General features: G+C 41.3%; 2 protein-coding genes across 3 annotated transcripts in view; one reads left to right on the top strand and one right to left on the bottom strand.

The window, feature by feature from the left end:
• LOC116851208 (haloacid dehalogenase-like hydrolase domain-containing 5) overlaps positions 1-13303 on the top strand; it is a 22475-nt gene that overhangs the window by 8419 nt on the left and 753 nt on the right. The window lies entirely within an intron of this gene.
• Positions 8110-12502, bottom strand: LOC116851206. The gene is made up of 2 exons (XM_032830403.1): positions 11486-12502; positions 8110-10395 (listed from the first exon to the last, which is right to left on the bottom strand). The coding sequence occupies exons 1-2, from the start codon at positions 12486-12488 to the stop codon at positions 9857-9859; spliced, it is 1542 nt and encodes a 513-aa protein (XP_032686294.1). The 5' UTR covers positions 12489-12502; the 3' UTR covers positions 8110-9856.

The raw sequence follows: 13303 nt of genomic DNA, 5'->3' as shown, positions 1-13303 counted from the left end.
CGTTCTCTCACGTGCAGCTTGTTGCATCGCGGTTTACCCGCGAGATAGACGACGCAGTATAATCCGCCTTTCGATCGACACGCCGTTAATGAACACATGAACAGATCGCGATTCACACGTAGAGCCAGCGTGGCGTGTAAGGTCGCGATAACAGTCGCGGCTGCAATCGATATAGCGCGCCCAGGCGCGGGAGAGTCTCGCCAAAGTGAGAAAAATGAAACGGCCCGTTTTTGCCGCTGTATAACTCGTTGACCCGTGAGGAAGAAAATACGGCGTCGAGCGGTCACCTCGTAATAAAATCTGCGACTCGTACACACGATGGAAGCGGCAGACTTCGAGAATTTCCGCGACCATCGATTGTCAATTTCTTCCTACTAAAGTTATGAAACGAATAGTATGGAGTGGTCACTTCGAGATCACTGACGTTTTTGTTGTTGATGTTCCCGACTAATGATTAGAAAATGCGACGGAAACATGGCGGGTGTTTGCATGTGAACGGATTTTTCCTTCATTCTCGCGTGAGACTTCAGAATTATTGCGAACTGTTTCAGCGTTTCCACGATATATAAATGATGCAGATTATAGCTGTTAATTGCACAAATTTTAAACAGTCTTGAGGAACCGCTCTCATTCATGTTTTATGAAAAATAAATTAGTTTAACTGGTTTACGCGAGTACTTGCGTGATATGTTAGCGAAGGGATTTTAGTTTTAATTAAATGTGATAGTGAAGCAGGTGCTTCTATCGAGAGACTGAAAATCAGGTCAGCTGCGATAAAAAGAAAGTACTGCACCGTGACCGGACTAGTTAATGTCTCGGCTAATGGCGATAAAATAATTTCACTAACGACATATGACGAAGATAGTCTCTGCGCGTGTTTCATGCTCATACATCGTATAAACGTCAATATTAAAAAACTCCGCTAAGCGCCCATTAACAAGCGATAAAGTGAGGGTTACAATTATCATCAATAATGAAACGTTTTTGACCTTTTTTTGTCAAGTTTTTTCTCGGAAACCATACAGTCAAATCTTCTTTGAGATGTCTCGCGATTATTCATCGGATCATATTTTCACGTTTGAGATAGCGTAGTTTGCCTGTGCTTTCCGTCATTAGTCTCCGTTCGTAACAATTGCGGCAAACGAGATAATCGGCTGAACGCGTTTAAATAAATACTTCTTCTTTTCTACAGCATTATAAGCTCGGGTAGACGCGCGTAAGCGCGTTTTAACCGAGACGCTTGTGTCTCGGTAATCCGCGTAAGAAAACTATCGTGTCGCGGCAGCTGTGGTATGACGTAGTATGATTCCACTGGATAATGAAATTTTTCATTCGCGGTAGAAACAAGTCTCGATCCAAACGAAATCTCGTGCTTTGCTGGCGCTTCCTCGTGCGATGGTACATTTTTAGGGAAAGAAAAAAATGGCCAGCTCGCGGAGCTGTGTAGAACGTAACTTTAAGGCACTTTTGAGAATATCTTTTATCGCAATACGTATACTTTTTGGTAATGTGTTTATACGACAAAGCCATTCGTTCTCCTCCCCGCGCGAACGTCTAACTCTACATGACGCGAGATATTTATCGACAGTCATAAATCGCATGAGGGAGACGTCACGGTGTATTTAGAGATTTCGCGGAGATTTCATGGAGAGACGAGAAATTCGCGCGTTAAAACATATTCGCGTGATTTCACAGACACACGAGAAATACGAGACGCGTTGCCGTGAGTACATATTATGTTCGCAAAAATGATCAGCTTGTTCATTTATAACGGCGGCGAGCTTTCCGATACAGTGAAGTCAAATGAGATTCCATGTTTTACAAAAGACTACAACTTCGAAATTTGAATCGATTTCGATGCTTTGTTTTTTTTTGATGAAAACTAGTGAAACTTAGACATTAACTTTAGAATTACTGTCAAATCTGAATTTTGTCTTTTACTTTTTTTCTTTTAAACGAGACATAAGGAAGTTAGTTACTTCAAAAATAATAATTAATAAAAAGATAACATGATAGTAATAATTTAGTCATATTTAATTCAGCAGTTTTTATTTTAATTAAAATTAAATATTTTAATTATTTTCGTTTATTAAATAAACTAAGATTTAGTGAAACTCCTATATCAGTCTGTATGATTTTTTTTCGAGTCTACAATCAAAGTCTGAATATTTTATTTCAATATTTGTGCCTGATGTTAAATTAAATAAGATATGAAATGAGTTATCTATTGTTTGATTGAAAAAAACTTTTAAATCTAACTTTTTTGTTTGATTCAGACAAAGGGAGAAAAGGGAAGCAAAAGACAAAAATCCGGCTCGACAAAGTTGAGTCCTAAATTTTATCAGCTTTAATTCAAGAAAAAAAAACGCATTGAATTCGATTCAAATCTTGAAGCTGTAGCCTTTTGTGAAACATGAAATTTCATTTGACTCCACTGTGCAGCGACGGCGGTGATGGTGGACGTATCATCGATCCTTACTACTGCGTATTATAACGCCACTCCTCCGCGGAAAAGTGATTCTGTTAAAAGCAGCTCGCGAGCGGCGCCTGTGTATGTATGTGTGTGTGTGTGTGTGCAAATTGAAAACAATGCTTGTTCGTGTTTGAGACGGACATTATAGTCCGATTAATCCAAACGCCGCGATATCCTAGGCAAACTTGACCGCTTCCGTTTTTCCGGGAGTCGGATTAATCGCCATTCGCGCGCAAGACACTTTGGATCTCCTGATGGACGGATTTACGGCAAGCCCCGAACGCAATTAAATTCCCGACTCCTAATTGAGAGGATTTCACTATTAGCGGGACAAAACTCCTCGAGGTTAACCGAGGCGGTTAACCGAAGGGAATTGAATTATACTGCGATCGAACCCGCGCGTCTTGCCGCTTTCTTTTCGGTAACGCCAAACAATTCGCATATTCGCTGCGAAATCAAGAAATGAATTTCCCGTTAAGCTCTGTAATATTATGAAATGTTAAAGAATTGCTTCTCAAACGATCGAGAACGTTTACAATGGTGTCTCACTACACACAAACGTTTGATAATTCGCGTATTCTTTTCTTCATGTTCCTATTCTGGTCGAGTTTCACTTTATTATTCAACTAGCTCTAAATTACGACGACTTTATATAGACAACATTACGACTGTTTCCATTGCAAAAGAAATTTCCTTCATGGACGTAGAACGATAACAAATGAGTAAAAAAGGGGAGAGGAAGGCCGGAGTAATAACCGGAGGTAGGAATTAAGGCACACGCGAGACCTTTGTAAATGTTTCAATAAGAGAACTCACCAACATCACTGTCAACGTCATGAATGACGATCTTGATACCCTCGCCATCGACCAGACTGCCCTGCCTAGGTAATTCGCGTTCCTCAGCCGCCACCCTGCTAACTACCGTCGGTGGAGCGCCTTTTGCCGCTCCTGGTGCTGATGTCAACGCCCTTATCGCGTTTATATCTGGTCTGAAATGACAAGTGAAAAATCCATAACATCTTGGAGAGCGAAGGAAAGGGTTCCCGTAAACTCCACTCGCGCTCTGAGCAAAGATCTTAGCGATATTAGATTGATTCGCGCGCGAAGTTTAGCAAAAAACAGGATGACTTAAACATTACTAAAATCAAAGGGAGACGTTAGAGATAACGAAAGCTCGTCGCGAATAATTAGCCGCAACAAGTAAACAATGGGCGTTAGTTTGTCGACGCCTGAGGACCACTTTGGATCGTTAAAGATATCCCCCAATGAGAGCGCGCGCGTAAGCCGATTTAAGGGACTCATTATAATCATTATGTGGATCAGGCGGACCCGCATCATCGCGGATTAATCCGCAAAATTTCAATCGACCACATCGAGGCAAATTCCACTCTGTGCCGCGAAACTATGCCGGCGCAATAAACAAATTTCATTATGCCATCGCTCAGAGCAAGGGATGAAAAAAATCTGTTTCAACCAATATCGATTTTCCAGTGTCTTGTTTACAAAATTATGATATAAATCGCCGTGAAATATCGTTTTATTCGGTCGAGTATTCGGTCAACCTTGTTGACCCGAGATGAACTCTTAATAACCATAATTTATATTTAACGATGTCAAATATACGATGCCGTTATTATTTATTACATTATCTCTCACATGAAGTGGTATCATTTGAAGATCTCTTTCACACTAAATATATCTGTTTGACATTTTGTATTAATTGGAAATAATAGCGAGAGAGAGAGAGAGAGAGAGAGAGAGAGAGAGAGAGAGAGAGAGAGAGAGAGAGATACATACACATACGCGTTATACACGTACACATATATGATTGCATATGTGGGAAACACGTTTACCGAAAGCAATACCAACACTGTGTGTCCCGCTAACTTATGTAGAACTCGTCTGTAATGTAGATGCGTCTGCGGAATTTTACGGAGCAAATTAGAATTTATTTTAATAAACTGCACGCTTAATTTCATTTCACGCCCTCCGCTCCATCGCCTTTCCCCCCCTGCGACGGGATGTGCGACTGATGGAAGATTCGCGTACGGAAAAAAAGATATGAAACCAGAAATATTTCGTTGCGTGGTTGCAACAACCCCATGATTAGTTGTTTCGTGTTTTACTGTCGCATCTGGCACAAGCAGATTTATGCGTGAGCCAACCATACTGTTTCTTTTTTTTTCGTGCGCGAACAAAAGTGCACTTAAATTTGCAGATCCCAAAAGCAGCTTCTTGTAATAATTTATATGTAGATTTTTATTTTGTAAAAAGTTTTCAAAACGGTGATCTCTCCCATTTGGGGGAGGGGAGCAAGTGAGAGATGAGAGGATCTCACGGGACAAGTCGGAATGAGAGGACGAATAGAAGATCGTGGAAATCGCTGTACGGCGCCTCATGAACTGCAATGTATGATTACTTATGCCGAACGAAACACGACGGCTGAGTCTCATGACCCTTGAGTTGAGCCGTCAAACGTTCGATTAAATAATTCGATTGCAATCAGTCTGGGAACGGGTTCGGGCGTCTGCGCGACATGTGCCGAATGAGCCTCCGAGCAAGTCGGCGCGTCCACCAGTCGTCGACGGTAAAATTCGGTCAGAAGCCACGACGGTTAATTTAACATATTAACATCCCAAATAATTTCCGAGAAGCTCCGGGCTTCACGTACAGCGAGAATGGGCGAGGAACTCGTCGGCGAGAGAGTTGTGAAATATTAAATAAATATTAAAAATCGCATGTCTTGCGACGTATTTTGCGACTCTTAATTAAATTTGTTTACTTTAGTAAACCAGAAAATTGACAAATTTATTTAGGACACGTATTTTAATTTATTTAATTTTATTTAAGAAATACTTTATATATTTTTTTCATTTTATTTAATTTAAGAATTATTTTTTACTTTAAGAAAATTGATTAACTATCTAGTAAATTAAATAATTTTTAGAATAGTTAATTTTCTAGAAAATTATTCATCTACAAATCGGAAAGTAATTATCTTTAAATTACTGGCCTTAAATTAGTTAGGTAGAAAATTAATTTTAAACTAGTGATAATTAATTTCAGATTTCTGGACGAATAATTTCTTTGACGATTAAATTTTCCTAAAAATTAATTATTTTATGTTTGTGAAGAAACCAATAACGGTCGACATAATCTTGCTAACGCTAAAACTATTCGCGATATTTTTGCTTAACGGGTTCCTGTGTTTTAGATGTCTGTGTAAACCAAACATTTCAGCGCATTGAAAAATTTGCTCGCACGCGAACGTTCCAAACGACTCATCGCGCGAGAAAAAGGAACACCTCGAATCCTGTTCATTCGGCGGCTTGACCGAACGAATTGCAGAGAATTGGCAAGACACCATGATACTCGGCCTACATTTTAAACGTTTTACACACTCGAGACGGGTTTTGCGTTCTAGATCGCGAGAAGTGCATCTCGAGAATATCACGATGCACACTACATTTTGCGCAACAGAACTGGCGTATCCGGCGCAACCGGTCACTCATTATGTTGTCGATCTGATTATCGGTGTATTACTTTCTAAACTGTAAATGCGACTCGGTACGAAGTGTCGGCGTGTTTGTATTTAGCGATTCGTCAATCTCGCGAATCGCTCTCCATCAATCTTTCATCGAGCTCTCGTCGATATATATTGAGGAAAAGGTATTTGAAAATTTATTTGCGGGATACATAAAGTTTGCTCCTGCAAAATAAAGTTAATTTCTGTAAAGTTTATTTCTGCGAAATAAACTTTTATCCCACACACACTCACACGTATCCAAATAAATTTTCAAGTATTTTTTTCAGTGTAGCAGTAAAAAAAATTTTATTTCCGTGAAATAAAATTTGTTTCTGTAAATAAACTTTATATCCCACAAATAAATTTTCAAGTATTTTTCCTCAGTGTAAAAAAGACGCGGAGAATAACTTGTACCGACCTCATGTCCCCTCAATCATTACTGCCGTAGTAATTAATTTTTTTCACGTATGCCGAATTCGACTTCGATCAACCGTGTCTTTCACTTCGCCATGATATTTATTTTCGCTCGTATACACAAAGAAAGCCTGGTTGGATTAAGCAGGTTTCTGGTGAAATATGACTAAAAAATTCCAGTTGATGTTATCATAATTCTGTCCAAGTTAAGATCTTCAACCGGAATTCCTGGCTCGTTCATATTCTGACAAAAATTTGCTTAATCCAGCCGAACTTTTTTTTTCGTGTATACGACCATTTTTAACACACGCACGTGTTTAATACAACGCACGAGCCGGCGATTCCAGCGGACGTTGCCGGATTAGCAATTCAACGGCAAGGTCAATTACGTTAGCCTGAACATATATTAATGAACTCGTAAATTAGGCGTGCGCCTGTACGTGAGCAGAAAGCGTAGGCTGCAACGCACGAACGAGATTAGATTTCGAAGTGAGCCCTATTTTTGTGCTTCATTTCTTCTGTCTCGTCTCAATTTATTTACACCTTTATTTACTCGTCCACTTAATTTCTCCCTTTTTCCATTCGTTTTCACAATCCTCATAAAGACATTCAAGTAAACAATACTCGGTTTAAGTGACAAGAATTTTAATTTAATAGAGGTCCGTTCTTTTTAGTTAAACTGTCTGAATTGCTGTATATTGGTGCAGTAAGTTAGAGTGAGACAAATATATTTGAGCAATTTCGGGCAGTTCAGCTAAAAAGGACAGACACTGTATTAATGGAAACCCATCCAAGAAATATTTGTTAATTTTTAGATATCTTCTCTCTCAGTGTACGTTCGCGACTGCACTCTCTTCAAGTTGGCTCTCGTCTTGTCAATTAACTAACAATAAGTCTAACTGATTTGATTTCGTGGACTCCCCCCTCTCACCTCCATGCATCGCGCGCGATCGGCCCAGCGAGCACGCGAAAGTTTTCTCACGTCGATTTCATTATCGCGCTCTGAAAAAAAAAGAAAAGTAGCTCTACGCGCTTTCAATCTGGCACGCTCAGATGAATAATGTGGGAATTCCCGCGTGTTTTGCGGAGGGAAGAATGAACGCGAAGCGCGCGCTTTCGTTAACGCGAATATATTATGTCTTTGTTGGCGATGATATACGTGTACCGCACGCACGTACACGTATGCATTATACATACACAGTGTTTCGCCGCGGCAACATCGGCCAGAAGGCCCTGGCCTGGCCCATGTCTCGTGGTCGCAATTAATTTTCCCTAAATCACGCGGAAAGTGTAATGGAAAACAGTTTCAGCCACAGAATAAAGAATACCAGGAAGGAGCATAAAGAGAAAATTCTCTGTTAGAAGGATGTGACGTAGTGAAAGTGCACCAAATGCGACTATCGATACTATGGAATCGAAGTAAATGTTATGACGTAATATTGTCAATCAATGGAATAGACGAAGATGCGTAAACGTATTGAAGAGAAAATTATTACAAGTGACTAATTTTATTTCCCTCATCAATATGAGCAAAATATAAATACAATTTTTCTATTATTCTTTTAAAATTAATATTCCTTTGCCACTGTTAGAAAAGTTCTTAAAAATAATAACATTTTTGTAAGTAAATTTAAGAATTTGATATTAAAATTAGTAATAGTGAAGATTTTCATAACATTAGAATTATTGGTTATAAATTAGTTATAATATTTCATATTTCTTATGAAATCTAATATTTTCTATCTTATATTCCATGTTTTCTTATTATGAAACATTATAACACGTTGTGATATGTTAGAATAATTTTTCTAATATATCATAAATACGAGACTGTTTCAGTCACGTGACCTGAAAGATTCAGCTTGCAAAGCATCGTGGCCTTCATCGAGATTTCAACGGAGCTATCCAGAAATCTCTTCATTGGTTCTCCTTTATGCTATCGCAAAAATTATGCAACTATGTGTTATTAAAAATATAATATTGATTTTACTATTACTTTTTATAACATAGTTATGTAAAAAAAACTTCACATCCCAGTTATTAAATTTAATACCCAGTTATTAAATTATTTAGAGAGAAGTTTTCTAACAGTGCACTTCCAAGATGTTTAAAGTATACCGCCAGACTGTGTTTCCAGTAACGTCACCTTATGACGCACTTCACGTCATCAAACTGAACCAATGCAACACAATCGATTACCCACGATATATCGCAACATATTCCTTCCTGTGCTGGGATTCTGTAACTCGTTACAGAAGTTTTTCTACGATATACAAAAGCTGCGAAACGATAACGAAACTGTCGTTAACTCTAATAACGAGTTACAGAAATCCCAGCACTGGTATTCTTTATTCAATGGTTTCAGCGGCGTTTCTCGCACCTTTTCTTCCTTTGCCGCCGGTAATGACACACCTGTTTGACAGAGAGACGGCGGAGAGACGCCGGTCTTGCGTAACGCTAATGACACAACGCGGGAACACGCGCGCGTGTATCATTCTTCGGGCCTGCTCTAGAAGTGATCGCAAGAATTCGAGCGTGCACGGCAAATGCTAACAAGCCGCGAGCGCGAGAAACGGTCGTTCCGTTGTATCGAGAACCTCCGATTCGTCTGGATCCTCTCAGCTGAAGCTGAGCGCTTCGATCACCGCTGCTTTTTCCCCTCTTTACATCACTGTGATCACTTTACTCACATACTGTGATTTGAAAGCGATAATTCATACGCGAAAATCCAAGTTACACACTGAGAAAAGAATACTTGGGTGTTATGTAATATAAAGAAAAAAGAATCACAAAAATAACGCTTATTTCTGTGAAACCAAAACTCTTAATTACAAATAAATGTTCCGGTATTTTTTTCTCGGCGTACTTCGCGACAGAAGACATGAGAATCTGAGATGTCAAAGTGAGAGAAAACGGGTTTACATAAATTTCCGAGGATCCTCTGCGTTCGACGCGTTTCACCCGAACGTCTTGAGGAAAGGATACTTGAAAATTTATTTGCGATGAATATAGTTTTATTCATAAAAGAGAGAGAGAGAGAGAGAGAGAGAGAAATAAACTTTATTTCACAGAAATAAAATCTATATCCTACAAATAAATTTTCAAGAGGTTTCTTTTTTTTAGTGCATGTTTCTTAGCGACGACGTGTTCCTCGGTTCAAATCTTTTTGCTAATGATTTGGATTACTTACTTGAGAACGGCGAAGTTTGTGTCCTCATGGAGTATTTCTCAATGAACGCGACCATCTCTGAGTTTTGCACTTTGAATTAATAGATGTGATCCTTATACTAAAGTAGGAAATCTCAGAATCCTGCGCCTCTCTCTGCCTCTCTCTCTCTCTCTCTCTTTCTCTCTCTCTTCCATGCGCAAACCCCTCAATCGTAGATCACTCGTAGATCGTAAATCACTCGCCCAGATCGGTCGTAGCGTTCTCTTCACAGCCTTCAGCACCCATCCTCGCGTTTCGCCGAGGTGCTCCTGTTAGCCCCGTAACACATCATTGCCCGCTGCAGCCTCTCCAGGTACTCCCGGAGTGCGTCTTCCTGTGCAAAGTCGCGGGCGTCCGCCCTCGCGATGGAGCGTTTCTGCACGAGGGCGGAAAGCATGAGCGTCACCACCGGCAGGGTCATGCCTAGGAGGAAGGTCGGCGTCATAAGATTCTTCAAACCGTGCTGGGTGAAGCCGCGGTAGAGCTCCGACCAGATGCCGCCGTCCGGGTCCTCCTTGCGCTTGCCGAGCTTGCCGTACAGATGCGGCCGTATCTTGCCGGTCGCGGCGATGTAGTTGTAGTAGTGCGGGTCATAGGACTGCGTGTACAGCTGAGAATAGTAGACGTCCTTCGAGGGCGGCGGATAATCGGAGTCGGGGAACCAACCGCCAGCGTCCTCAAAGGACGGGTTGCCGATCATGTTCGCCGGTCCTCGATGGAAACCCGGTGGTTTCGTGTAGATCACCTCCACCGGCGCCTGGGCCTTGAAGGGTACTGAAGGAAGAAGCGGAAGAAAGAGTCACACAGGTGGACAGAACATGAGAAAGTCAAATTATTAATTAGGTGTAATGCAATAAGAAAATAAAATACTTGAAAACTTATTTGTGGGAGAAATAAAAGTTTACTTCACAGAGAGATAAACATTCAAGATGAATGTTCCAGTAATCGAATCTTATATTATGAGAGGAGATTGCAAGAGTATTTAGATAATGAGAATGATATTGTAAAGTCAATTGGTCATTGGGATATTTATCTTGTATCCCACAAATAAATGTTCATATATTTTTAGTCCATTCGATCGCGACTTATTGCGTTTCTGCAAAGCAAACGTGTCTCGATGTCTACTCCAGTCGAAGAGGAGGAAGGGAAGGAAAGAATCACGACGCGTGAGCTGTCGCTTGTTTCGAAAGAAATATTCCTCGAGGAAAGAATTTGCCGTGCGATTAATTCGTTACGCGCGACAGCCAGTTTCCGACGATCACTGAGTTATGTATTAGCGCGCGGCGGATCGTAAAAAAGGCATTTACAATCGGTAATCTGTAAATATGTATGTTCAGTTGTTAGCGGCAGATTTAGCTAAACGTGATCGATGGAGTCGCGACTTCGTGTACCAGCAAAAAGACAAAATGAAAGGACCGCCGGCAGAGAGCAAGATTTTTTAGCTGCGACACGGTCTCTCAAGCAGAAAATTACCGTGAAAGATATGCGAAGATATGACAATAAACTGCGTTAAAGGGATGCTGAAGATTTTATCGACAGTATGCTAACATTTCTCCGCAGAGTTTACGTCGTATTGGTTGTACAGAATGCTTTTCTTATCACAAAGTATCAAGGGGATGAAATTAGAGGGGAGAGGATCCAAGTAGTCTACATTTCATGTAATCTACATTTTCCGCAAGATCCTGGAGAGTATGCAAGATTTGGTTTAGATTGGCTAAAAGATTTAGAAGTTGAAGCATCAAATCACATACAGCTGATTTTCTGTCAAAACGATTTCTCGTATTTATTTATTGCGTTTTACGCAATGAAAGCACGTGCAAAAATAAATAGAAGCATTGTTCGATATGTGACGGAAAAGACTCACCCGTGACAGGTCCTTTGTACAACCCGGGCGCGATCCTGGCCTGCGGGAGGACGCCCGGCAACGGCTTCGCGCGTAACCTCTTCATCCTCTGCCGCCACATCGCCGGCATCATCATGTCGTTCCTCACCTGCACGCCAGGCCCGATCGGCACCGGCTGCAGCATCGTCGCCGGACCCAGGACACCCGCTGGAGCCCTGACTATCGGTTGCATCACTGTCTGGGCGACCGGTTGCGCCGCGTAAGCGAAACTCTGGCCGGTCGACAGTTGCTGCCGTTGCTGGTCGATCTGTTGCGGCATCAGCTGCGATATCAGCTGACCCTGGTCCATCTGCGGCGTCAGATGAAGGTGAATCGTGTGCTCTGCCTGGGGCAGCGACGGCTGTTGTCGTTGTTCCACTTGAGAGAGCAGCGGTTGCCGTTGCTCCACTCGGTGGATGATCGGCTGAGTGTCCATTCGCTCGAGTATCTTATCCTGGTCGATCACGGTGACGTCGGACGAGCGGGACTGGGCCTCTGGTGATTGTTGGCTGCGCAGGAAATAGTCGAGCGACACACGAGACTCCTCGGGTGTCTTGGAGTTCAGGAAGGTGTTGAGCGCGAACTCCGCCGAATCGATCGGCGAGTTCTGGTCGGCGGAGATCTGCAACTGTCGCGAGGATACGTCCTGCGAGCGTGGGCTGTGGACCGAGAGCACATGTTGCGATTTGTCGGAGAACAGATCGTCCATGGTCTTGGTCGGTTCTCGAGGACTCTCAGGATTCTCGAAGACCGGATAGAGCCTCTGAGGACGCGACACCGCCGAGTTCGACAAGAGGTCGATGGAGATGTCCTTTTCTCTGACGCTCTTTTCCGAGAGGTTGCTCTCCTCGGCGGTGTAATCGGTATACTCGGTGAGCGGGTTTCCCTCGAAGTTGAGTTGGCCGTTCGCCAAGCCGACCGCGAGGAAGAGGAGGCTTGCGAGCCCGATCATGATTCTGCGAAGAGGAAGAGGACTTAGTTTCATGATCGATCGACTCTGTAGATGTGAGAAATATTACAATCATCGCGCATTTGAAGGGTAGTTCGCAACGGGATGTTGCTTTACCCCGAGGAAATTTATTTTTTTGTTATTAATCTATTTTTATTCGTTACTAGCTTAAAATATCCGGGCCTCTTATATCATCTAAACTTAAATTATCACAAAGTGTCAAGGGGATGAAATTAGAGGGAGAGGGTCCAAGTTTCATGTAGTCTACATTTTTCGCAAGATTTGATTTAGATTGGTTAAAAGATTTAGGAGTTAAGGCATCGAGTTACACACTGATTTTCTGTCAAAACGATTTCTCGTATTTATCTTGCGGTTATTTAAGAATTATTTCGGCAAAAGAAATAATAATAATTTCGGCTGTCCGGAGCATTTTGCAAGTGTGCAAAATAGATGTCATTTGAATGATATATCTTTTTATTAAACGTGGTTTGCAGAAATTTCGAGCATGGTTTCCTTCGTTTCTGACGTCACCAACCGAACCGCGGTGACTTAAGAGGCTACAGGAGTTTTAATAAGAAATATATGGAGATATTTTATTTCATACACACACACATATATACGAAAAGAGGACGTTTTCAGAATTTTTATTCTGGCATTTTATTGACTTTAAAGACTAATTAATTCTAGAACTTTTCCCTGCCTGATCGTTGTAATTGGTAAAAATATGACGGATATTGTCACAGTGAATATTTTATACAAGAAGAAGGGAGAAAAGTAATTTGCTGGCCCAGTAAATTTTCTGCTGGTCTAGCAAAATCTTTTTGTTATTAGCTAAGAGTATTAATCACTAC

Source organism: Odontomachus brunneus, unplaced genomic scaffold (assembly GCF_010583005.1).
Source record: "Odontomachus brunneus isolate Ranch 3 - 2012 unplaced genomic scaffold, Obru_v1 Obru_scaffold_167, whole genome shotgun sequence".
NCBI classification, from domain to species: Eukaryota; Metazoa; Arthropoda; class Insecta; order Hymenoptera; family Formicidae; genus Odontomachus; species Odontomachus brunneus.
This window is presented reverse-complemented; position numbering and strand designations above follow the sequence as displayed.